The sequence below is a fragment of the Ranitomeya imitator genome, chromosome 5 (genome assembly GCF_032444005.1).
Source record: "Ranitomeya imitator isolate aRanImi1 chromosome 5, aRanImi1.pri, whole genome shotgun sequence".
Classification (NCBI taxonomy): Eukaryota; Metazoa; Chordata; class Amphibia; order Anura; family Dendrobatidae; genus Ranitomeya; species Ranitomeya imitator.
The window spans coordinates 457197434-457224493 of NC_091286.1; the positions used below are offsets into that span (position 1 = coordinate 457197434).

Below are 27060 nucleotides of genomic sequence, written 5' to 3' on the forward strand. Positions count from 1 at the left end.
GTCGGAATCTCGGCCCGACGCAATGCGACGGGCCGAATTCCAACGCTAGTGTGAAAGTAGCCTAACAGATTCATTGGTGAGTGGATCAATTTCTCAGTGTTCATAACAGCTTTACCTTTTGCAGTCTCCCTACTTTTTGGTGTCTGATTATACGAAATGATATCCAGAGCCACAAGGGGTAAAAACGGTCATTTGCCCTGTCCCAGGACTTGTCTCCTATCCTTCAAAAAGAATATCAATACACTATAATGCACACAATCACAGAACTTTCCTAAGAGGATACAGTGTTCTCTCCGAAAGTGAATGAGTCAACTTCCAGATTGTATTCACACTCCCAACATAATGTCTGGAAACAGATTGTCAAGTCTTTCATTTACCCACACAGTGCCTCCCATCTGAGCCATTACAAAATGATATAGAAGTAGGACAGGTCTTTCTGATGGTGAAACTCCATGCGATGAATCTTTTATGACAATCCTGTGTTACAACACACATAGTGTCACCACCACAGCATCTACCCAGTATTTCTAAGTCAGGTGGAAGACCTTACCACTTGTATTTCTGTGTGCATTCTATCGAAACACAAGTAGGAGTGTTAATACCATCTAACAATTGACTCATTCGCTAGGAAGAGAATACTTGGAATCTAAGATATGTTCTGTGATTGCACACATTGTGAATTGATGGTTTAAAGGGGTGGTCTGGTCTGAAATTACAAGTTTGCGAGCGGTGAGGATTCTCCAGTGTCAGTGCTGGGAACGGGATCGTGACTGCAAGTATGCGATATGCATACTCTCTGCCAGAAGTCTGGCACATTACCAGAACATATGGACCAAATATTCCCCTTCTTCACTACATCTTGGACATTGGTCATCCAATCTGAGGTTCATTTTTAGCATAATTTTTGGAGTTCTGTATGCTCCATAAATAAGAAATAATTGGGATCTTCAGTGCACAACATTAATAGACACCTTTGCAGGGGATTCCAATATACCTTCTCTTCCTTCTGGTGAAATGTGCCCTATATCACTTTCCCATCTAAACCATAGGATACCCTAAAATATTGGATAGCAAATATTTGAACAATAATTAAATCGGACCTTTAGTTGCTTTTGCTTGTACAATATAGTCCAAAAGCACATTGGAAGAAATCGAAAGATCATTATTTTCCAGGGCTCCTATAATTTGCCTTAACTGTGGATATTTGTAGAAGTCAAGAGTTTCATAACTAGAACATCTGTTCTAGGTGAACAAACACACAGAAGTGTCCATCCAAATAGAACTGACAAATATTTCAGCCCTTGTTTCCTCCATTCTCCAAACCATTCCAGATGACAGAGCTCCCTCATCTAGATTATTCAAAATAAGAGTATATTTAGAATAGGCCCTCATACACCACAGCTTTTAACAGGTCCACCACACTTTATGTATAAGAGCAAGGATCGGGACATTACTGGATTTTTCTTGGAGTATATTTGACTCTAGGAGTTCCAAAGTATTATTCCCTCCCACCAAGTATTTAAGTACCTTCCCCTGCATCCATAGTCTTCTCCAATGCCCAGCTCTCGATATGTTGTAGCTTTGAGTCCAGAAAATACTCCCATGTGTTAAGAAGGGCCAAGGGGTCTAATTTCTTCTCTTACCCTTGGGAAAATAAAAAATTGGGGGCGACAAGATCATTTGTGAAAAAATAAGATTTTTTATTTTTACGGCTCTGCATTATAAACTTCTGTGAAGCACTTGTTGGGTCAAAGTGCTCACCACACATCTAGATAAGTTCCTTAAGGGGTCTACTTTTCAAAATGGTGTCACTTGTGAGGGGTTCCAATGTTTAGGCACATCAGGGGCTCTCCAAACGCAACATGGCGTCCCATCTCAATTCCAGTCAATTTTGCATTGAAAAGTCAAATGGCGCTCCTTTCCTTCCGAGCTCTGTCATGCGCCCAAACAGTGGTTTACCCCCACATATGGGGTATCAGCGTACTCAGTACAGATTGTACAACAACGTTTGGCATCCATTTTATCCTATTACCCTTGGTAAAATAAAACAAATTGGAGCTGAAATAAATTTTGTGTGAAAAAAAGTTAAATATTAATTTTTATTTAAACATTCCAAAAATTCCTGTGAAACCCCTGAAGGGTTAATAAACTTCTTGAATGTGGTTTTGAGCACCTTGAGGGGTGCAGTTTTTAGAATGGTGTCACACTTGGGTATTTTCTATCATATAGACCCCTCAAAATGACTTCAAATGAGATGTGGTCCCTAAAAAAAAATGGTGGTGTAAAAATGAGAAATTGCTGGTCAACTTTTAATCCTTATAACTCCCTAACAAAAAAAAATTTTGGTTCCAAAATTGTGCTGATGTAAAGTAGACATGTGGGAAATGTTACTTATTAAGTATTTTGCGTGACATATCTCTGTGATTTAAGGGCATAAAAATTTAAAGTTGGAAAATTGCGAAATTTTCTAAATTTTCGCCAAATTTCCGTTTTTTTCACAAATAAACGCAAGTTATATCGAATAAATGTTACCACTAAAATGAAGTACAATATGTCACGAGAAAACATGTCAAGAATCGCCAAGATCCGTTGAAGCGTTCCAGAGTTATAACCTCATAAAGGGACAGTGGTCAGAATTGTAAAAATTGGCCCGGTCATTAACGTGCAAACCACCCTCGGGGCTTAAGGGGTTAAAAGTTGACCAGCGATTCCTCATTTTTACAACAAAATTTACAAAACCATTTTTTTAGGGACCATCTCACATTTAGGCCGGCGTCACACACAGCGTAAAACAATACGGTCCGTATATTACGGCCGTAATACGCTGAAAAGTCCCCAAAATAGTGGTCCGTAGCTCCTCCGTAGGCAGGGTGTGTCAGCGTTTTTTGCGCATGGCATCCTCCGTATGTAATCCGTATGGCATCCGTACTGCGTGTTTTTCTCGCAGACTTGCAAAACCAACATACCGCTATAGAAGGGATCCATGTGTCACCAAAAAAAAAAAAAAAAAAAATTATATATATGTGTATATGTATATATATATATATATATATATATATATATATATGTATATACATACATACATATGTATATACATACACACATATATATATATATATACACATATATACATATATATATATACACATATATATATATACATATATATATATATATATATACATATATATATATACATATACATATACATATATATATACATATACATATATATATACATATACATACATACATATATATATATATATATATATATATATATATATATATATATATATATATATATATATATACATATACACATATATATATATATATATATATATATATATATATATATATATACATATACACATATATATATATATATATATATATATATATATATATATACATATACACATATATATATATATATATATATATATATATATACATATACACATATATATATATATATATATATATATATATATATATATATACATATACACATATATATATATATATATATATATATACATATACATATACATATACATATACATATACATATATACATATATATATATATATATATATATATATAATATATATATATATATATATATATATATATATATATATATATATATATATATATATATATATATATATATATATATTTCTTCCAGCGCGAGATAGCAAAAGCCGGCAATTCAATTACCGTCTTTAAAGCTATCTCCTTCCTAAACCCGACATGATATGAGACATGGTTTACATACAGTAAACCATGTCATATCCCCCTTTTTTTTTGCATATTCCACACTACTAATGTTAGTAGTATGTATATGCAAAATTTGGCCGTTCTACCTACTAAATTAAAGGGTTAAATGGCGGAAAAAAATTGGCGTGGGCTCCCTCGCAATTTTCTCCGCCAGAGTAGTAAAGCCAGTGACTGAGGGCAGATATTAATAGCCTGGAGAGGGACCATGGTTATTGCCCCCCCCCCCCCCTGGCTAAAAACATCTGCCCCCAGCCACCCCAGAAAAGGCACATCTGGAAGATGTGCCTATTTTGGCACTTGGCCACTCTCTTCCCATTCCCGTGTAGCGGTGGGATATGGGGTAATGAAGGGTTAATGCCACCTTGCTATTGTAAGGTGACATCAAGCCAAATTAATAATGGAGTATTTCTTGCGCAGTACGGTGACAAACGCAGCATGCTGCGATTTTCTACGGCCGTAGAAAGCCGTATAATACGGATCAGTAAAATACGGCAGATAGGAGCAGGGGCATAGAGAATAATTGTGCCGTTTGTTTTGCGAGTTTTACGGACGTATTTTCTGCGTTCATACATCCGTAAAACTCGCAAGTGTGATGGCGGCCTTAAAGTCACTTTGAGGGGTGTACATGACAGAAAATACCCAAACTTGACACCATTCTAAAAACTACACCCCTCAAGGTGCTCAAAACCACATTCAAGAAGTTTATTAACCCTTTACGTGCTTCACAGGAATTGAAACAATGTGGAAGGAAAAAATGAACATTTAACTTTTTTTTGCAAACATTTTACTTCAGAACCAATTGTTTTTAATTTTCACAAGTGTAAAAAGAGAAAATGAACCACAAAATTTGTTGTGCAATTTCTCCTGAATACGCCGATACCTCATATGTGGGGGTAAACTACTGTTTAGGCGCACGGCATGGAAGAGAAGGAGCACCGTTTGACTTTTTCAATGCAGAATTCGCTGGAATTGAGATCGGACGCCATGTCGCGTTTGGAGAGCCCCTGATGTGCCTAAACAGTGGAAACCCCCCACAAATGACCCCATTTTGGTAACTAGACCCATTATGGAATTTATCTAGATGTGCGGTGAGCACTTTGAACCACCAAGTGCTTCACAGAAATTTATAACGTAGAGCCGTGAAAATAAACAATTTTTTTTCCTCAAAAATGATTTTTTAGCTCGCAATTTTTTTATTTTCTCAAGGGTAACATGAGAAATTGGACCACAAAATTTATTGGGCAATTTATCCTGAGTACGCTGATACCCTATATTGGGGGGACCACTATTTGGGCACATGGCAGAGCTTGGAAGGGAAGGAGCGCCGTTTTGGAATGCAGACTTTTTTACAGAATGGTCTGCGGAAGTTATGTTGCGTTTGCAGAGCCCCTGATGTACCTAAACAGTAGAAACCCCCTACAAGTGACCCCATTTTGGAAACAAGGAACTTATGTAGATGTGTGGTGAGCACTTTGAATGCACAAGTGCTTCACAGAAGTTTATAATGCAGAGTTGTGAAAATAAATTTTTCCTACAAAAATTAATTTTTTTAGCCCCTAATTTTTTATTTTGCAAGGGTAACAGGAGAAATTGGACCCCAAAAATTGTGTGGGGGGGCACTGTTTGGGCACACATCGGGGCTCGGAAAGGAAGTAGTGACGTTTTAAAGGGACTCTGTCACCTGAATTTGGAGGGAACAATCTTCAGCCTTGCACAGGCGTGTACTATGGAGGACAGAGAATGAACTTCAATCCAATATTGCAGCCAGCGGGTAAGGAAAGGGTGAATCAAACACCCGAAAACCCCGCCCCTATGGCTGAAGATTGTTCCCTCCAAATTCAGGTGACCGAGTCCCTTTAAAATGCAGACTTTGATGGAATGGTCTGCAGGCGTCATGTTGCATTTGCAGAGCTCCTGATGTACCTTAACAGTAGAAACCCCCACAAGTGACCCCATTTTGGAAACTAGACCCCCCCCAAGGAGCTTATCTAGATGTGTTGTGAGAACTTAGATCCCCCAAGTGTTTCACTAGTTTATAATGCAGAGCCGTGAAAATTAAAAAAAAACATTTTTTTTCCACAAAAATTATCTTTTCACCCCCAAATTTTTGGTTAACGGGATAAATTTCCCAATAAATTTTGGGGGCCAATTTCTCCTCAGTACGCTGAAAGCCCACATGTGGGGGGGAACACTGTTTGGACGCATGGCAAAGCTCGGAAGGGAAGGAGCGCCGTTTGAGAATGCAGACTTTGATAGAATGGTCTGCGGGCGTTATGTTGCATTTGCAGAGCCCCTGATGTACCTAAACAGTAGAAACCCCCTACAAGTGACCCCATTTTGGCAACTAGACCCCCCCAAGGAACTTGTCTATATGTGTGGTGAGCATTTTGAACAACCAAGTGCTTCACAGAAGTTTGACGCAGAGCCGTGAAAATAAAAAATAATTTTTTTTCCCACAAAAATGATTTTTTAGCCCACAATTTTTATTTTCTTCCCAAGGGTAACAGGAGAAACTGGACCCCAAAAGTTGTTGTCCAACTAGTACTTAGTATGCTGATGCCCCATATGTGGGGGTAAACCACTGGGCGCACGGCAGATCTCAGACGGGAGAGAGCACCATTTGACTTTTTGAGCGCAAAATTGGCTGTCTCGTTTGGAGACCCCCTGATGTACCTAAACAGTTGAAACCTCCCAATTCTAACTCCAACCCTAACCCCAACACACCCCTAACCCAATCCATAATCCTAATCGCAACCCTAACCCCCAAAACACCCCTAACCCCAACACTAATCAAAAACCTAAACCCAACACACCCCTAATCCTAATCTCAACACTAACCTCAAACCTAACCCCAATACACCCCTAATCCCAACTATAACCTTAACCCTAATCCCAAACCTAACCTTAATCCCAAACGTAACCCTAATCCCAACTCTAACCCTAACTTTAGCCCCAACCCTAGCCCTAACCCTAACTTTAGCCCCAACCCTAACCGGGAAAATGGAAATACATAGATTTTTTATATTTTATTTTTTCCTAACTAAGGGGGTGATAAAGGGTGGGTTATTTACTATTTTTTTTATTTTGATCACTGTGATAGGATCTCAAAGTGACCAAAATAAAACAAGAGGAAGAATCTTCCTCTGCCGCCCATCAAATCACGGCGGGCACACTGCGCATGCGCCCGCCATTTTCTTCCCGGAGGAACATGCTGGCAGCCAGGAGAAGCAGGAGGACCCAGGGGCACCGGCAGGGTGGATAAAAATCAATGTTTTAAAAAAAAAAAAAAAAAAAAAAACGGATTTTTTTTATTTAAATCGGATTTTTTTCAATAAACTGCTTTTTGAGGAAAATATTTTACCATCCAAAGGTTCTTCCATCATGAGATAAAGCTGAGTTGTTTAACTCAGTAGAATAAAGGCTGTATATGTGTAACATTCACAATGCCATGCTCTTCCAGAGGTTTCTGTAGGATTAGTGGGCAGTTTCTCTCCTATATTATCACAGACGCTCGCTTTACTTACGCAGTTCTCAAAACTGAATTTGACTCCGCAGAGGTCCCAGCAAAAATGTTACAACATGAACAGAGTTGAGAAAAAGACCTTAATCCTATTGTTCTACAAACCTATGAATACAGAATCAACCCCTTCAGTGCCAAGTCCAAGAAGTTAGACAATATGTTTCTGATTGTTTGGAGTGGAATAGATCTGCACAACACAAGAAGAATGTGAATCTAAGTGTGAGGAGGAGGAAGGGCAAGCAGACAAGAAAATGAAAGTGAAACTTTGAGCACAATACTGCAGCATAGCCACAGACAGACAAGTCTGGATCTGTTTGTGTGTACGATCTGAGGTTTATTACATTCTTTCCTTATAATGGCAGCAGGCCGTAAAAGAGACCCAGTTTGGGAATATTTTAATGAAGCTCATCTTCATCACCGCACTTCTCATGATGTTGCCTCATTCGCGCCACCAGGCCTTGCATCTCTTTGTTGCATCGTTTGCATTTTGCACGCATGCCTGCCTTACCGATAGGCGAAGGAGCTTCATTAAAATATTCCCAAACTGGGTCTCTTTTACGGCCTGCTGCCATTATAAGGAAAGAATGTAATAAACCTCAGATCTTACACACAAACAGATCCAGACTTGTCTGTCTGTGGCTATGCTGCAGTATTGTGCTCAAAGTTTCACTTACATTTTCTTGTCTGCTTGCCCTTCCTCCTCCTCACACGTAGATTCACATTCTTCTTGTGTTGTGCAGATCTATTCCACTCCAAACAATCAGAAACATATTGTCTAACTTCTTGGACTTGGCACTGAAGGGGTTGATTCTGTATTCATAGGTTTGTAGAACAATAGGATTAAGGTCTTTTTCTCAACTCTGTTCATGTTGTAACATTTTTGCCGTGAAGAAGAGGCTGGGACCTCTGTGGAGTCAAATTCAGTTAGGTAGAAACTTTGATTTAAATCAAGCCTTACTGACTAGTGATTTAAATCGTGATTTAAATCAGTTAGATTTAAATCAAATCAAAACCACCCTGTATAACAAGGTCCCCAATCCCCCTATTTCTCTGTTCTGATGTGCGATCACATCAGAGGACAGAGAATAACACACAGCATTTTTTTTGTTTTGGCGGTCGCCGGTAAACAGTTATTGACCGGCGATCACAAAACAGGGGTCGGTAAAAACCGACCCCGATCATGTTCTTTGCGGTCTGGCTACCCCGGGCAGCCGAGACCCCAAAGACCTTCCGGGTGCCGGCCGGCGGGCGCACTGCACATGTGCACGCCATTTTTTTGCCGGAAGATGACGGTGCCCATGGGGAATCACGAGGAGCACCAGGGAAAACGGGTAAGCATCGGGGGCCCCATTTCTCTGTCCTCTGATGTGCGATCACATCGGAGGACAGAGAAATTAAATGGCAAATCGCTTTTTTTTGCGACCGCCGGTAAACGGTTAATTACCGGCGATCGCAACTCAGAGTTTGGTAAAAACTGACCCGAATCATGTTCTCTGGGGTCTCTGTTACCCCTGGCAACCGAGACCCCAGATAAAATCCTACTCTGGGGGGGCGCTATACACTTTTTCCACAGCGCCGTTAATTAACGGCGCTGTGGTTTATGTACCCTTAACTGCCGCCGTTAAAAGGCGTATCGGCGGTCGTTAAGGGGTTAATCCTCCCCTATCTTGAACTAGTGTATAAAAGCATTTTTTCTCGTTGAGCTTTGGCCATTTTAGCCAATAAGCAGCCAGTGGTTTCTCCCACTGCATAAAACTGATGGTTCAAAAACATTTTTTTGTCAGCTTGTTCTATGTGAACTAATCTTAGTTCTTTCTGGGCCTCTTTCCGAAGCATTCTATTCACAGGGCTATTATCCTAGGTAAACAATGTTTCGGTTTCTCAACCCCTACTTTCCAATTTTTGTGAATTATCTTTTATCAGTTTAATCTTTGATCAGTATCCCACTTAAAAAGGCCTTTGTAGCATCCTGAACTACATTATTAGTTTCGCCCTAATAGAATTGTTGATAAACCCACAAATATTCCAAGAAATAAAAATCATAGTACCTAACTTTAAGAACGCCCATGAAAGAAGGCGACCCTTGTGAACTAGCCGTTTTTAAAAGTATCCAAATTTTGATGCAGAAGCATTCCAACCCCTCCTCCATCTCCACCAACTATGAACCAATGAAACCCCTCCCATTTATGTTGTAAACCTGCCCTTACTAGTAAGGGATGGGGCTCAAGCAAACGTTTAACCATTAGGTGCATTCATCTGCAAAGGAAGAAACGTGATAAACAGTATACCATTCTATTATTGCCTTGGCGGAAGATCTGCCACTCTAATATCGAAATTAAAGTAAGACAGAGGATTTGACCATAAATACCAGCCATATAATATACCAATAATACTAAATATCATATAGTAACATTAAATGAGGCCTCAGTCGTACAACGGAGAGACCTGCTGGAGTTAATAACCGCTAGTGAGAAAAAGGACTTTCAGCGAAAGTCACATGACGGCAGATGCGCGTCTCCGCGATAGACATTACGCAACCGCAGCTACACGGTGCAAGCGCGGGATTCCAGTGACATCGGCGCAACCAGGGAAATCAAATCGGGGTGGGGGGCGTCAAAGCCTGTGACTGAACAGAAAATGAACCACACATCTATGACTAAAGGAGCAGGTATGATGTAACTATATTATGTGCTTTTTGGACATCATTACAGCACCAGTTTTAATGATAAAAATGTGTTAGTGATGCACATTACATCACCACAACTCACTGGGGACAGTTTTCCTTTTTTTAATTTAAAAATAACAAAGTGTGTTTTCTTTTTATTTCAAATAAAGGACTTTATTCTGGTTGTGTGTTTATTCACAACTATAGGATTAGTAATACAATAGTACTCCTTCCCTTCAGAGTCTCGCCATGTGGTTAAACAGTACTGTACAGCCACATATGGGGTATTGCCTTATTTAGTAGAAATTGTGACAAATTTTGGTGCCATTTTACCAATTTTCCTGTGTGAAAATTAAAAAAATCTGGGGCTTAACCAAAATGTGTGATAAAAATGTACTGTGACGCCCAGGAGACCGGGATACCCAGCACCGGACCAATGGAGTCTGTCTCTTGAGGGGGATGTCACGGGTGGCTTGACCCGGTGCTGTGGCCTCAGGCAATGCACAGTGTAAGGGGTATCATGAGGGGACAGGCACTTACTTGATCAGCAGCAGGTTCTCCCAGCGGTGACGATCCTGATCCTGGATAGATGGCTATTGTCCAAATGAAAGACTGAGGCACTGAAACGTTTAACCAGTTTACTTTAACATAAAAGGATTTACAACCAGTCCTGTCACCGGAGTCTGTATGGGAACTCTGAGTTACTTTGACCCTGCCGGGGTCTTCGCCTCTTATTGTGCGCAATTTCTGTGTGGCCCTGCTGCTGTATGTGAACTGGCTGCCGGCCCAATCTGTCCCCTCCGGGTCCTGGTTCGACGGGCAACCCGAGTCCTTTTATCGGTTTACCCCCTCTGGGAGTACCGCTGAACTCTGTGTCTGTTGCTGCATCCGACCCTAGTGAAGCTGATATCACCTCACGTTTTTCCGGTTGCTGTATTATATATAATGAATACAGCCACGGATCCGGTATCCGTCTTTGCGCCTGTTCTGGGTAGTGATTAATGCTACCCGGTTCTCACAATGTCCTTTTTCTCTGTCCCTCTTCTCCTCAGGCCGGTGATTTAGGCCTGGTAACAGTCACAGGGCTGTTAGAGATTCAACTGTATGACCTCTCACTATCAGCTCCTTGGCCCAACTGCCAGTTCTTCTCTCAGACCAGAATGGATCAAGGGGAGTCTCTGGAGCTCCCCCTTCTGGCCGGAGGTGGTAGTGCAGTCTTGCTATTTTAGTATTTGCATTTACTGTCAGTAACTATTTTTGTGGCAAATACCCCTAGGGGTGCCACAGTACCATAATTATTTTCTCTTTGACCAATAGTATAACATTCTGGGACACATATCTGGTGTCAATATGATCATTGCACTTTTAGAATAATTTATTGAACAGTGTAGTTTGTAAAATGGAGTCACTTATGGGGGTTCTGCTGTTCTGGCACCTCAGGGGCTCTGCCAATGTGACATGGCACCCTCAAACCGTTCCTGGAAAATCTGAACTCCAATGTAGTGCTCCTTCCCATCTAAGCTTTGCACTGTGCCTCAAAAGTAGTTTTTCGACCACATGGAGTGTAGGGGAACTCCTGAGTTCGCCAATACTCCATGTGGTCGAAAAACTACTTTGTTTGGCTGTACAGTACTGTTTAACCACACGGCGATACTCTGGAGGGAAGGAGTCCTATTTGACTATTGGAGAACAAATTTTCATAGATTAGTTTGCGCACTCCATATGCAGGACCCTAAGTGCCAGAAAAGCAAAAAAAATAAACACAAGTGACGCCCATTTTGGCAATTAAACCCCTTTGAGAATTTATATACAGGTGTAGTGGCAATTTTGACTCCATGGGTGTTTTCCAGAAAAAAGCAGCAATGGAAGTTGCAGAGTAAAGATTATAAATCTGCCATTGTAGTGCCCAGTACATTATAGTGCCCATACATTGTGTCCAGCTCATGTTTCTGGAAAAATGCACCCTGTAAATTAAGTGGACTATCACTACATACATGGAAAACATTTGAAGCTAAATGTCGTTTAGGCTCAGAAGGGAGAGGGATATTTTGATTTGGGAACCCAGACTTCTGTTTGTTTTTTTTTTGGTGAGGAGTGGTTGGGGTATAGCACTTTTCCAGAGCCTTTGTGCTACCAGCAAGGTGGAAGCCCCCTATCTTTCCAATTACAGATGACGGACTCGACTGAGGACTTTTTTTTTTAAATTCATTTGAAGCGTTTGTTGGGAACATTTTGGATCATATTTATCTTGTGTTCTCTGCTGAGCACATACATCGAGTTTCCATCTAAATCTCCAAATGACGCGAGTCAGATGAAACCCCCAAAGTATCCTTTCACTATAATGAAGCAGCAGAGTTTCTCTGGACTCAGTCTGGTCTCTGTTCAGCGGTGTCCTTTACAGACGTACACAGAACTGTGGCTGAACACATTTTTGTGCACACCTAAAAGGATTCTTAAAAAGATGGACAACACTGGATCATAGGGCAGAGTCCAAAGTGTTTCCATCTGCTTCATTATTGGGACTCTTCAGCAAGGGGTTCTGTCTGAATCACGTATTTCAGACATTTACATGGAAACCCAGGTGTAAGCGCTCAGCGTAGAGCGCAGGATAAATGTGCAGAGTCTTACTAGTGATCTTTGGGAGTCAGAATAAATAAATCAACAGCAGGTTAAGAATTGGTTTTATATATTTTTTGCGGCATAAGCGATAACGAGGCTTATTCTTCGGGTCACCAAAATTACAGTGCTACCACATTTTTTTTTTCATGTGTGGCTACAGCTATAATTTTTCTGTTTCTTCCGACAGTCAAGTGACTACTTGTATTTTACAGGACGAGTTGATGTTTTTACTATTACCATTTTCAGGCACATCATTTGTGATCGCTTTCTATTCCGATTTTTGGGTGGCAGAATGAAGAAAAAACAGCAATTCAGGAATTATTTGTATTTTTATGCCGATCACCGAGTGGTAAAAGTGATAAAACGGCTTTAATCTTTTGGTCAGCTTGATTACAGCGATATCACATCTATATCATTTTTTTTTTGTTTTGCTGCTTTTACATAACCAAATCAATTTTACATTAAAAAAATTGCTTTTGCATCGCTATATTCATAGAGCTAAAGCTTCTTTCTCAGCTGATGGAGCTGTATGGCAGCTTGTTTTTTGCAGAAGATTATATTTTCAGTGACATTTTTATTTACATTCAAGTTTTTGATTGCGTTTTATTACACTTTGTGTTTGGTCGTATGTTTAACCCCTTCCCGACCCATGACGCCACGTAGGCGTCATGAAAGTCGGTGCTAATCCGACCCATGACGCCTATGTGGCGTCATGGAAAGATCGCGTCCCTGCAGATCGGGTGAAAGGGTTAACTCCCATTTCACCCGATCTGCAGGGACAGGGGGAGTGGTAGTTTAGCCCAGGGGGGTGGCTTCACCCCCTCGTGGCTACGATCGCTCTGATTGGCTGTTGAAAGTGAAACTGCCAATCAGAGCGATTTGTAATATTTCACCTATTATAACGGGTGAAATATTACAATCCAGCCATGGCCGATGCTGCAATATCATCGGCCATGGCTGGAAATACTAATGTGCCCCCACCCCACCGATCTGGCCGGTACACTGCTCCGGCTCCCCTCCATCCAGTGCTCCGCTCCCCCCCCGTGCTCTTGTCCGCTCCCCCCGTGCTCCAATCACCCCCCCGTGCTCCAATCACCCCCCCTGCATTCTGATCAACCCCCCCGTGCTCTGTTCCACCCCCCGTGCTCCGTTCCAGCCCCCCCGTGCTCCGTTCCATGCCCCCCGTGCTCCGATTCCCCCCCCCGTGCTCCGATTATCATACTTACCGATCCTACAGGGGTCCCGTCAGTCTTCTCCCTGGGCGCCGCCATCTTCCAAAATGGCGGGCGCATGCGCAGTGCGCCCGCCGAATCTGCCGGCCGGCAGATTCGTTCCAAAGAGCATTTTGATCACTGAGATATAATCTATCTCAGTGATCAAAATAAAAAAAATAATAAATGACCCCCCCCCCCCCCCTTTGTCACCCCCATAGGTAGGGACAATAAAAAAAATAAAGAAATTTTTTTTTCCACTGTTAGAATAGGGTTAGGGTTAGGGCTAGGGTTTCGGTATGTGCACACGTATTCTGGTCCTCTGCGGATTTTTCCGCTGCAGATTTGATAAATCCGCAGTGCTAAACCGCTGCGGATTTACCGCGTTTTTTTCTGCGCATTTCACTGCAGTTTTACAATTGCGATTTTCTATTTGAGCAGTTGTAAAACCGCTGCGGAATCCGCACAAAGAAGTGACATGCTGCGGAATGTAAACCGCTGCGTTTCCGTGCAGTTTTTCCGCAGCATGTGTACAGCGATTTTTGTTTCCCATAGGTTTACATTGAACTGTAAACTCATGGGAAACTGCTGCGGATCTGCAGTGTTTTCCGCAGTGTGCACATACCTTTAGAATTAGGCGATGTGCACACGGTGCGGATTTGGCTGCGGATCCGCAGCGGATTGGCCGCTGCGGATTCGCAGCAGTGTTCCATCAGGTTTACAGTACCATGTAAACATATGAAAAACCAAATCCGCTGTGCCCATGGTGCAGAAAATACCGCGCGGAAACGCTGCGTTGTATTTTCCGCAGCATGTCAATTCTTTGTGCGGATTCCGCGGCGTTTTACACCTGTTCCTCAATAGGAATCCGCAGGTGAAATCCGCACAAAAAACACTGGAAATCCGCGGAAAATCCGCAGGTAAAACGCAGTGCCTTTTACCCGCGGATTTTTCAAAAATGGTGCGGAAATATCTCACACGAATCCGCAACGTGGGCACATAGCCTTAGGGTTAGGGTTGGAATTAGGGTTGTGGTTAGGGTTGTGATTAGGGTTATGGCTACAGTTGGGATTAGGGTTAGGGGTGTGTTGGGGTTAGTGTTGGAGGTAGAATTGAGGGGTTACCACTGTTTAGGCACATCAGGGGTCTCCAAACGCAACATGGCGCCACCATTGATTCCAGCCAATCTCGTATTCAAAAAGTCAAATGGTGCTCCCTCACTTCCGAGCCCTGACGTGTGCCCAAACAGTGGTTTACCCCCACATATGGGGTATCAGTGTACTCAGGATAAACTGCGCAACAATTACTGGGGTCCAATTTCTCCTGTTACCCTTGTGAATCTAAAAAAATGCTTGCTAAAACATCATTTTTGAGGAAAGAAAAATTATTTTTTATTTTCACAGCTCTGCGTTGTAAACGTCTGTGAAGCACTTGGGGGTTCAAAGTGCTCACCACATATCTAGATAAGTTCCTTGGGGGGTCTAGTTTCTAAAATGTGGTCACTTGTGGGGGGTTTCTACTGTTTAGGCACACCAGGGGCTCTGCAAACGCAATGTGACGCCCGCAGACCATTCCATCAAAGTCTGCATTTCAAAAGTCACTACTTCCCTTCTGAGCCCCGACGTGTGCCCAAACAGTGGTTTACCCCCACACATGGGGTATCAGCGTACTCAGGAGAAACTGGACAACAACTATTGGGGTCCAATTTCTCCTGTTACCCTTGGGAAAATAAAAAATTCTGGGCTAAATAATTATTTTTGAGGAAAGAAAACGTATTTATTATTTTCACGGCTCTGCATTATAAACTTCTATGAAGCACTTGGGGGTTCAAAGTGCTCACCACACATCTACATAAGTTCCTTTCGGGGTCTAGTTTCCAAAATGGGGTCACTTGTGGGGGGTTTCTACTGTTTAGGCACATCAGGGGCTCTGCAAACGCAACGTGACGCCCGCAGAGCATTCCATCAAAGTCTGCCTTTCAAAACGTCACTACTTCCCTTCTGAGCCCCGACGTGTGCCCAAACAGTGGTTTACCCCCACATATGGGGTATCAGCGTACTCAGGACAAACTGGACAACAATATTTGGGGTCCAATTTCTCCTATGGACAAAATAGGAAATTCCAGGCTAAAAAATCATTTTTGAGGAAAGAAAAATTTTTTATTTTCATGGCTCTGCGTTATAAACTTCTGTGAAGCACCTGGGGGTTTATAGTGCTCAATATGCATCTAGATAAGTTCCTTGGGGGGTCTAGTTTCCAAAATGGGGTCACTTGTGGGGGAGCTCCAATGTTTAGGCACACAGGGGCTCTCCAAACGCGACATGGTGTCCGCTAACAATTGGAGCTAATTTTCCATTAAAAAGTCAAATGGCGCGCCTTCCCTTCCGAGCCCTGCCGAGTGCCCAAACAGTGGTTTACCCCCACATATGAGGTATCGGCGTACTCGGGAGAAATTGCCCAACAAATTTTATGATCCATTTTATCCTACTGCCCATGTGAAAATGAAAAAATTGAGGCGAAAAGAATTTTTTTGTGTAAAAAAAAAGGAATTTTTTCATTTTTACAGATCAATTTGTGAAGCACCTGAGGGTTTAAAGTGCTCACTAGGCATCTAAATAAGTTCCTTGGGGGGTCTAGTTTCCAAAATGGGGTCACTTGTGGGGGAGCGCCAATGTTTAGGCACACAGGAGCTATCCAAACGCGACATGGTGTCCGCTAACGATGGAAATAATTTTTCATTCAAAAAGTCAAATGGCGCTCCTTCCGAGCCTTACCATGTGCCCAAACAGTGGTTTACCCCCACATGTGAGGTATTGGTGTACTTAGGAGAAATTGCCCAACACATTTTAGGATCCATTTTATCCTGTTGCCCATGTGAAAATGAAAAAATTGAGGCTAAAAGAATTTTTTTGTGAAAAAAAAAGTACTTTTTCATTTTTACGGATCAATTTGTGAAGCACCTGGGGGTTCAAAGTGCTCACTATGCATCTAGATAAGTTCCTTGGGGCGTCTAGTTTCCAAAATGGGGTCACTTGTGGGGGAGCTCCAATTTTTAGGCACACGGGTGCTCTCCAAACGTGACATGGTGTCCGCTAAAGAGTGGAGCCAATTTTTGATTCAAAAAGTCAAATGGCGCTCCTTCCCTTCCAAGCCCTGCCGTGCGCCCAAACAGTGGTTTACCCCCACATATGAGGTATCAGCGTACTCAGGACAAATTGGACAACAACTTTCGTGGTTCAGTTTCTCCTTTTACCATTGGGAAAATAAAAAAAATTGTTGCTAAAAGATAATTTTTGTGACTAAAAAAGTTAAATGTTCATTTGTTCCTTCCATGTTGCTTCTGCTGCTGTGAAGCACCTGAAGGGTTAATAAACTTCTTGAATGTGGTTTTGAGTACCTTGAGGGGTGCAGTTTTTAGAATGGTGTCGCTTTTGGGTATTTTCAGCCATATAGACCCCTCAAACTGACTTCAAATGTGAGGTGGTCCCTAAAAAAAATGGTTTTGTAAATTTCGTTGTAAAAATGACAAATCGCTGGTCAAATTTTAACCCTTATAACTTCCTAACAAAAAAAAATTTTGTTTCCAAAATTGTGCTGATGTAAAGTAAACATGTGGGAAATGTTATTTATTAACTATTTTGTGTCACATATCTCTCTGGTTTAACAGAATAAAAATTCAAAATGTGAAAATTGCGAAATTTTCAAAATTTTCGCCAAATTTCCGTTTTTATCACAAATAAACGCAGAATTTATTGACCTAAATTTACCACTAACATGAAGCCCAATATGTCACGAAAAAACAATCTCAGAACCGCTAGGATCCGTTGAAGCGTTCCTGAGTTATTACCTCATAAAGGGACACTGGTCAGAATTGCAAAAAACGGCAAGGTCTTTAAGGTCAAAATAGGCTGGGTCATGAAGGGGTTAAAAAGCAGTATTTTTGCCACTTTTTTTTTTTACTGTGTTCACTGAATGGGTTAACTAGCGTTATTTTTGTAGGTTTGGTTGTTCCATATGCGGTGATCCCAAATAGGTGTACAGTTTTTGTGAACACGTAAATATAAGCCTTTATTTTTTTTTTTTTTGTATTTTTAGCTATTTTTACTGAGTGCATCTGTGGGATTTTAACTTATTACTCTGATCACTGGTATAATGCCTAGCAATACACATATACTGCAATGCATTATATCAGTCAGTGCGACACTAGCAGAATGTCTTTTAGACCATGCTCCTGGTCATCCTAGCTGGCAGACCCAGAGGTCATCATTTGACCTCCAATTGCTTTGACTACTATCGAAAGCCCTGCCTTTCCTAGCCTCCTAAATGCTGCGCTCGCTATTGATTGCAGCATTTAGGGGGTTAAACAGGCTAGGGCCAGTGCAAGCACCGTTTCTGGCAGTGACAGCCAGAGGTCGGCCTATCCCATAAGCTGAACTCCTAGCGGCGATTGTGCAGACAATACTTACGTGGCTGGATGATGGCCATAACGTTTGTGTATCATTTTGTGGGGACCCCCACCCTGATCATCATGTATAGTTACAGCAAATGTCGTGTCGGGCAGCACTGGGGTCCTGGGTTCAAATCCCATCAAGAACAACATCTCAAAGGGGTTTGTTTGTACACCTCGTGTTTGTGTGGGTTTCCTTCAGGTTTTCCTTTTTACTCCCAAAGACATACTTATAGGGAATCTGGATTGTGAGACCCAATGAGGGCAGTGCCGGTAATGTCTGTAAAGTGCTGTGGAATTAATGGTGCTATATAAGTGGGTAAAATAAATCAATCTAATTGAATATCTTAAAGTCTGACTTGGGAAGAGCAATCTGCCTTTTGTTAGCACAATTCATGGGATCCGTACCAGGTTTCGTTATGAGTAATGCAACATTGAGGATGGAATAAGTTCATCAATCAAGGAGGTACTAAAGATCCTAGGAGGGACAAGTAAAAACTAAACGTCTGCATTACAAGTGTAAGAGCCCATCTGGGCCTGGTGTTTTTTCTTTTGGAAAATCTTTAAAAAACTCCCCCTATATAATGGCATTAAGAGAGGTGATACAGCATTCTGGGCAATGTATTTAATGCATAAGGAATTGAAAACATTTATTAACGCCTTACAAGGGAATTATTTGCAAAATAATTGGGTGTTAAGTTTAAATTTAGAAAAATAATCCCTAAATGCTTGTGAAATAGCAGTGGGGTCATATATAAGGGTATCTTCATTTTTTTCAAATTACGGTACATGTAGTGTCCGCAGTTCTGTACGTTCCTCAAGTTGTCAGACAAGGATGGTGTGGGCCGTGTTGCCCTGTTCATGTTACCTCTGTCTGGTATAAAAGGTTTAGCCTCTCAACTTTATGCATTTTCAGATCTAGTAGGGCAAGTCCGTATCGTTACTTCTAAAGTGCATAACTGAGATGATTAGGAGATGATTTGTTGTATATAATCGGATTGTCAAACTTATCAGAGGGCATTGCATCTCTCTAACCGCCTTTTCAGCTTCCCATAGACTACAAAGAGTTAACACTGAAATCAGCATTAGTATCAAAATAGATAAATATTGTGAAACTAATTCACCCATATTCAGAAGCATTTTGAGTAACGCTTCATTCAAATCTCCAATGCGAACATCATGTATGGATATGGGCTGTTTCAAACTTTAAGTTGCACTCCTTGCCTAGGAAACTGGCCATATGTCAGACTAACAGTGGCTGGTAACCTGGTTAAAAGAAGTACATTACACAACTAAAAATTCATGTTTCAAAGCAAAGGGGATTTTTATGAAGAGGTACAGTAAATGGTGAAATTGTTTACAAGCACTTTTATACGTTTTTGATGAGGAAGTGTGATTTAATAATTTGAACTGTTCATAATAAACACTGATAATGTTCATATACTTATTTACTACATTTGCAGATCAACTTCAAGAGATTCAACAAGCTCACTTCCGTCATCGAGAGTAAACGTAGTCCAACTTGGTCTTCCTATAGCCTCTCCGCCATCAAGCGCATCAACAGCTCGCAGCTCCAAGTCATCGAGCAGAGGAAGCACCCAAAGAAGCCCAAAGTAGCAGCGCTATGGAAAATATGGATCGTAGTTTTCAGATTGCTTGATCTTATTGATTTGTGTACTGTGGAATAGGCCAATTAGGTTTTTTTTTCCAGATTCTCTATTTTCCCCCAATTTGTCATCATTTTGGATAAGAAAAGTAACAGTCTTGTGGCTTTAAAGTTAGTCACAGTGCAGAAGTATTATAAGGAAGAGCAAAATATTTAGACTCAATTTCTCACTAAATTATAAAAGCGGTCACAAAACAAGCAGCTAAAACAAGGAGAGCCATTGAATAAATCCATTGTGCACTAGCTAATTACATTGCTTTCTGCTTCCATTAGCTGAACTTCATTTTTCTGGGTAGCTAACAATTAAGAAGGTGTTGTATTACTGTGAAATGTCACCTCCAATTACAACTGACTATACAGTCAGCAAAACGTAACGTTCAACATGCTTGTGAAGGTTTTAGGATTTACTTACTAAAAGGTATTAATTTAATGTAACATCACCATTATCACCATGCCTTTACTTTCCATTGCTAAATCATGCAGACAGGTTCTCATTAATAACAGTTTTAACTTGCAACAAGGAAGCAGTTAAAGGGAATCTGTCAGCAGGATATGCTACGGAATCAGACAGCAATGGAGCCCTTACTGGGCTGCTTAGTTCTGAAAAAACAAAATGCTTTCTCTGCTGTAGATGTAGCAGTGGTCAGTATGCTGAGCGCTGTATAATCCCACGCACTTCACAAATGCTGTGATTACTGTACATGGTTAGCAAGCTGCCATTCGGTGGGTGGGGGCAGGGTTACATAGATTAGCTGAGCTATGTGGCACGCATAGTCCTGAGATGATCATTTCCTGCTGATAAAATACTGATCGTATTGAACCTACAGTGTTAGGTTCCATGCCCCCTAGATTATGCTGCTTTCAGATTACATAGCAAACGCATGCTGACAGGTTCCCTCTAAGATCAGCTTGAGCAAGAGCTACCCCAAAATTAAGTCCATAATTTAGTTCAATCATTTTATGTCACTGTCACTTCTCAATGGCTGACCAGGATAAGACTGATTACCACTATAGAAAAGCAATGAGCAGGTTCTGCTCTGTTAGGGACCAGAACCCTAGCCTCACATGCATCTCGGCAGTTCTACCACCTAGTAGGCACTCTCCTGTATAAGACTGCATGACCAGTAGATGGACAAGCTGACAAACACCTTCAACTTGTATAGATGTTATGAGTTTATTAAGACGTGTGAAACAATACTGCACCACACAGGATGCACATTCGATACACACCTTTGTACTGTCTGAAGACAACAGGGAATGCACAAAAGATACAAAAGGCAGTTGGACGATCGTGTAGTTCTTTTCCAATGGTTGTCAATAACTCGGCAGCTCACTTCTGGGTTGTGCTGCAACTTATTCCTCTTCTATCCATGTAAAGCAGCCTTGTGCACAGACACATAATGAAGGCAGAACATTACAAATAAAGAATACCTACAGTACAGGCAGTGTCTTTGTACAAAAGAAACAGTTTATCCATAAATCAAGAAAATGTAGATATAAATCATCTGAATTGTTCCATTATAAACCCATAAAATAGATTTCTCCTTCAGAATAAAAGTCCATTTTAACACGGAGAACATTTTAGTTATATTTTTGTTTGACCCCCTTTTTCCTTCTTAAACTCAGCAATTTGGTTGAGAATATTAAGTAGGTTTCCAGGTACATCCTTACTGGTGGCTGCGTTACCGTTTGGGGCCTCTTTGCGAGATGTATTTGCACTCCTGTGAAGAGACTGTTCGCGTGATCTACTACCACCATCACAAGGCTTTCTTTCATTGGCTCCACAGTCAGACATGGAATACTTCCTGTGATATGAGTCTGACTTCCGGCTGAATGAGGTTTTGCTGTCTTTGTGACGGTCTTTAGGATCATCTCTGTATTTCCCCTCTGCTCTTGTGCTGCTCGAAGCTGTAGAATCTCTTCTACTAGGTCTATACTTACTGGCTGAAGCTGCACTTTTTGATGTGCTACCGCTCGCATGAGTTTTTGCGCTACTGTAAGAATCTCTTGAATCTTCAGACCTACCTCCAGCAGGATCGATTAACTCCAAAGACGAAGACGACAGGGATCGATTCCTGCTTTTAAATTCTATGGATTTTCTGTGAGATCTATCCAAGCTGTCATATATTCTGCAATCGCCTTGTTTGAGAAAAGAGGCCGAAGTGTCTGCAGGTGGGGTAAGCTGTTCATCTTCACGAGCTGGTGCACTAGATGAATGCCTTCGTGAACGGCTTGACGATACGGAATGCTTTCTACTCCTCTTTTTCTTATGTTTTTTATGGCTAGAAGAAGATGAAGAGCTCTCTGAAGATGAAGTACTTGATGAAGAAGATGAAGATTTTTTGTGTTTCTTCTTTCTATCATAATAAATAGTAATTGACAAGCAGTTTAGTAGACATGTTATCACATAAAGCTGTAACCTGACAGTGGAAGTGTTAAATGCAAGATAAACTTCAATGATGAAGAGAAAACATGACTGATATAATTTAGTATGCACAGCCAACACACTAGACCAGAGGTGTCAAACTGCATTCCTCGAGGGCCGCAAACAGGTCATGTTTTCAGGATTTCCTTGTATTGCACAGGTGATTATTTAATCACCTGCACAGAATGATTCCAGCACCTTGTGCAATACAAGGAAATCCTGAAAACATGACCTGTTTGCAGCCCTCGAGGAATGCAGTTTGACACCTCTGCACCAGACTACCACTAATGCATGTCCTATGGAGAAGAAAGGTTATTTAGTAAATGTATGGTCATCTAAAGAGCTAAAAGTTTAGAATTGTATGTGCAAATGTTGTCCTCAAATGGACAGTCCTGTGTAAAAGTTCAGACAGGTGTGGAAGAAATATCTAAATAAGAATGCTTTAAAAAATAAATGTTTAATTTTATCAATTAATAAACTCCAAAGTGAATTAACAAGAGAAGTCTAAATCAAACCAATATTTGGTATGACCGCTCTTTGATTTCAAAACATCATCAATTCTTCTAGGTAATCTTGCACAGTATTTAAGGTTGCGATCAGGGATCTGTGGGGCCATATCATCTCTTCCAGGACTCCTTTTTATACTTAAGAAAGATCTTAATGGCATTGGCAGTATGTTTGGGGTCATTGTCCTGCTGTGGAACAAATTTGGAACTTATCAGACACCTCCCTGATGATGCACTCACTGAGGTCTCTTACACCTAATCTAGTGATCTGTTCTTCAGAACAAATTTTGTAGACTTTAAAACGCATTTTTAAGCAAGAAATAAAAAATCTTGCCAGTAAGAGTTTGCGTCTTATACTCTGGAGGCAGCTTCATCTCATGAGACCGCCGGCATAGCTCCCTTCATGATCAGAGGACTGTCCTCTCTCCTCCTGCTGGACACTGATCTATCTGATTGATTGAGGCAGGAGAGAAAGCTACTGGGACCTGCAGAAGGACTTTTCACCTAAGTAGCAGGAGGATTTTTCAGGTCGTGTGATCAGTCACAAGCCTTGTAGGACCATCAAACCATGGTAGTTGAGCCAAGCGTGTTGTAATTATGCAATGTGCATGTACTGTCCATGGAGCAGTGTTGTGTGAGCCGCCTAGAGAAACAATAGGTCTTTTACCTCCCTATTCTATTATTAGTGATACTAACCCCACCACTTATTTACAATGCTCGGGAAGTTCTAATTAGTGGAAAATGTTATTCCCCATTTTATGGTGTGCAAACTATGGGTGTATGTCCTATAATCTGAAAAATGTGGTATTTTACAAAGTTTGGTTACCCTTTCCCGTTCTTTGAGTGGCAAAATTTACCAGTCAACATGACTCTCCAGGTCCGTACGATTGCAGTGATGCAAAACTTGATTTTTTTTTTTCCTTTTTGTATGTGAGGAAGAAAAAAATTGTAAACAAAAATTTAGTTTGGGTCATCATTTTCTGAAACCAGTAACTTATATTTTTCATTCAACTGAACCGAGAGAGGGCTTTTTTTGAGTGGGGAGCTGAAGTTTTCATTGATACTATCTTTGTGGTAAGCAAGACGTTTTGATCACTTTTCATTGCATTTTTGGGGTGGGAGTGTTCGATGAAAATTTTGCTTTATGGAATTTGTCATACAGGTTAAAAAAAATAAAATGTGATTTTGATAAATCAAACTTTTACAGGTGTGGCAGAGCCGAATGTGTTTAATTTTTTTAACTGGGAAAAAGGGTGGGTTTGGTGATTCAAATTTTAATTTTCTTTAAAACTCTAATCACAGCAATTAAAGGCATGTGTAATAATGTGGCATCTGCCGAATATGGTGTGGGCTCAGCTCCTGTGCCCGGCTCCATACACCCGGGAAGGGTGTAAATCTACAGAGACTAAAACCACTTTAATACTCAGCAGCTGCATTAAATACTGGCAATAAAGCTGGTTTATCAGGATCCCTAAAAGATGATGGAATCTCTGTACCTTTTCTCTTCTTTTAGAAGTTTACGCAATTTCTCTGCACTGGTTTCTATTTTCTTTTCTTTAGCTTTTTCTTCCTTTTCTTCATGTTTCTCTCTTTTTTCGAAAGATTTCTTTTTATCAAGTTATCAAAAAGATATTGTTATAACACATTTGATGAGAATCAACAGACCCACCACCCACATTATATATGACAATAAGCCATATGTATGGTTTTAGAAGATCCAAGATTTATGCAAAGGATCAATGGGCATAAAAAGTGGAAAAATAGCAACGTCCACATTAAACCCATAATAATATAATTTGCCATAAATCACAATATACATGGGCATAAAATTCACAAAGTATGGAATTTACGTCAAGGCGTTTGTAGTACAGCCATCAGAACACGGAGGTACACAGCCCAAAATGGTAATCAGTAACATAGAAGTATTGACAATATGTTCATACAAACCAGTTGACATGGACCCGAATCCGTTTTAGTGGTAGTTTAGGAATTAATCCATTTTCAACGCATTAGGAGAAGTGATGGATATTCACAGCCACAGCACCAAGAGTTCAAGGCAGGAGGAGACACAGAGAGACACATCATCAGTATTACAGGACACAGTATACAAGAGGGAAACAATTAAGTGGCTAATAAGTGATCAGACGGCTTATGGTGACCACTGATCTGACCTGTGAAGGCCCAGTTTACCTACATTACCCCATGTCCTGAAAAGATTAGTCCTCCAGTCAACTGATCTTAGTCACAAGCTCCCCTTCCCCTCCCCCCAAAAAAGGCTCTGCAAATATCCGTAGTATATAGACAGCAGTTAGTGGTTTACTAAACAGAATTCCAAATACGGATCTCAAGGAATGCAGAGCTGAAGTCCAATCATTTATTGATCCGTTATAAGTTGTTTTTTTTAAGAAAAAAATCCTGAGAACATTATAATGCAAGTAATTAAGAAATAATAAAAATTATATAGTCCTATGCACCTTACTGATCATTCTATAGCTGATAACTTGAAGGCTAACCACATGATGTTTGCACTCTGATCTCTGGCGACTCACTGCAGCGGTCATGCGGGCAGATGGCACATGATCGGCTGCAGGCATGTACAGAGACTGTTGTGGGACTAAAGAGTGGCAAAATCGGAGCAGCAAGAATTTGGATGGCAACTATTAATTTTTATAATATTCTAAGCTATTCTCATTCTTTTTATGGCTGGAGAACCCCTTTAGTATAATATATGGAGAGAAAACAGCTTCCATTTAAGTATTTATAGAAGCCCAACAATATCAGTATATAGGGTAGCATGCTGCTTGGTTGTCCCAGCTCATAGCATAGAGAAAATAAAGAATCACCTGTATACATTGGCGCACTTTATTCAGAGCTTCCTCAGCCTCCATGAAGGATTTGTCAATGGTTAAAGCCTTATTGTAGTAACTTTCCGCATTCAGTAGTTTATCCTCCTCCTCCAGCCTGCAATTAGGTCACCATGTTAGTTTCGACAAAACAGACTTAGGCTACTTTCACACTTGCGTCGTTTTGGGAAAAAAAATGCATCCTGCAAATGTGCTCGCAGGATGCGTTTTTTCCCCTTAGACTTGTATTGCCGACGGATCGTGACGTATGGCCACACGTCGCGTCCGTCGTGCACTGGATGCGTCGGGTTTTGGCGGACAGTCGTCACAAAAAAAAAAAAAAAAACGTTCAAGGGAACGTTTTTTCGTACGTTGGATCCTGCATTTTCTACCGCACATGCGCCGCTGGAACTCCGCCCCCTCCTCCTCGGGACTTAGAATGGGCAGCGGATGCGTTGAAAAACTGCATCCACTGCCCACATTGTGCTGAATTTTCACAACATCCGTCGGTACGTCGCGCCGACGCTTAGCAACGGCCGCGTACCGACGCAAGTGTGAAAGAAGCCTTAAGCTGCATCAACAATGAAATATTATAGAGAGCAAGCGATGTTATGAACACTTGTTTCACAATACTCTATCAGTATACACAGGCTGCCGATCACCCGATGAACTAACAGCATGCTTTGTTCATCGGGTGCAGTAATGTATAAAGCAAGCTTAAAAATGATCGTTCTCAACAGCACATTGGCCAGTGTTAACAGGACTTGTGCTGCAGAGAACAATGAAAGCCTAAGCGCACAGAACAATCTATTACTGATCGCTCAGTGCACCGAGCGGTCTGCCTGTGTAAAACAGGCTAATAAATGACCGCCAATCAGCAAATATTTCATAGTCATTTAGTGCCAATCGGACAGCCCATGTAAACGGATCTTAAGGCTATGTCCCCACTATGAGCTTTTGGTGAATTTTTGATGCTGCAGAATCTCTGAAGCATTTCTGCACCTATTAAGTAAATTCTGTTACTTGCGGTTTTTCATTCGACACTTTCTGGTATTAGGCTTTGACAAAACATTATTGACACAGTCATGTGTAGTTTGCATGCATTTCTAATGCGTTTCTGCAGCAAAAAATGTACTAAAAATGTATTTCATGGGGAAAATCCGCACGTAATGCTTAGTGTACCCGCAAGAGAAAATGATATGTTGCGGATTTCCGACTCGTCCATTTACACGGAGTTTAAAAAAGAAAAAAAAAAAAAAAAAAAATGGGCGAGAGATTTTGATAAATACCGTCCATATTCTTTGCATAGTGAAGATACTCAGCTTCAAAAACTCATTCTGGGCACACAGCCTAAGGCCCCTTTGACACATT

At 40.9% G+C, this 27060-nt stretch overlaps 2 protein-coding genes across 3 annotated transcripts in view; one reads left to right on the top strand and one right to left on the bottom strand.

The window, feature by feature from the left end:
* CCDC39 (coiled-coil domain 39 molecular ruler complex subunit) overlaps nt 1–19866 on the top strand; it is a 154420-nt gene extending 134554 nt beyond the window's left edge. Inside the window, exon 20 of the mRNA XM_069727254.1 lies at nt 19713–19866. Coding sequence (XP_069583355.1) covers nt 19713–19866 — 154 coding nt within the window. The remainder of the gene's footprint in view (nt 1–19712) is intronic.
* Nucleotides 19867–21070: 1204 nt separating this feature from the next.
* TTC14 (tetratricopeptide repeat domain 14) overlaps nt 21071–27060 on the bottom strand; it is a 36077-nt gene continuing 30087 nt past the window's right edge. The window contains exons 10-12 of one of the 2 annotated variants that reach the window (XM_069727256.1): nt 25690–25807; nt 24343–24452; nt 21071–22272 (exon numbers count right to left, since the gene is read on the bottom strand). In XM_069727256.1, coding sequence (XP_069583357.1) covers nt 21501–22272; nt 24343–24452; nt 25690–25807 — 1000 coding nt within the window. In that variant the 3' untranslated portion in view covers nt 21071–21500. Of the gene's footprint in view, nt 22273–24342; nt 24453–25689; nt 25808–27060 lie in introns of those variants that run through there. The other variant, XM_069727257.1, reaches the window with a different exon arrangement.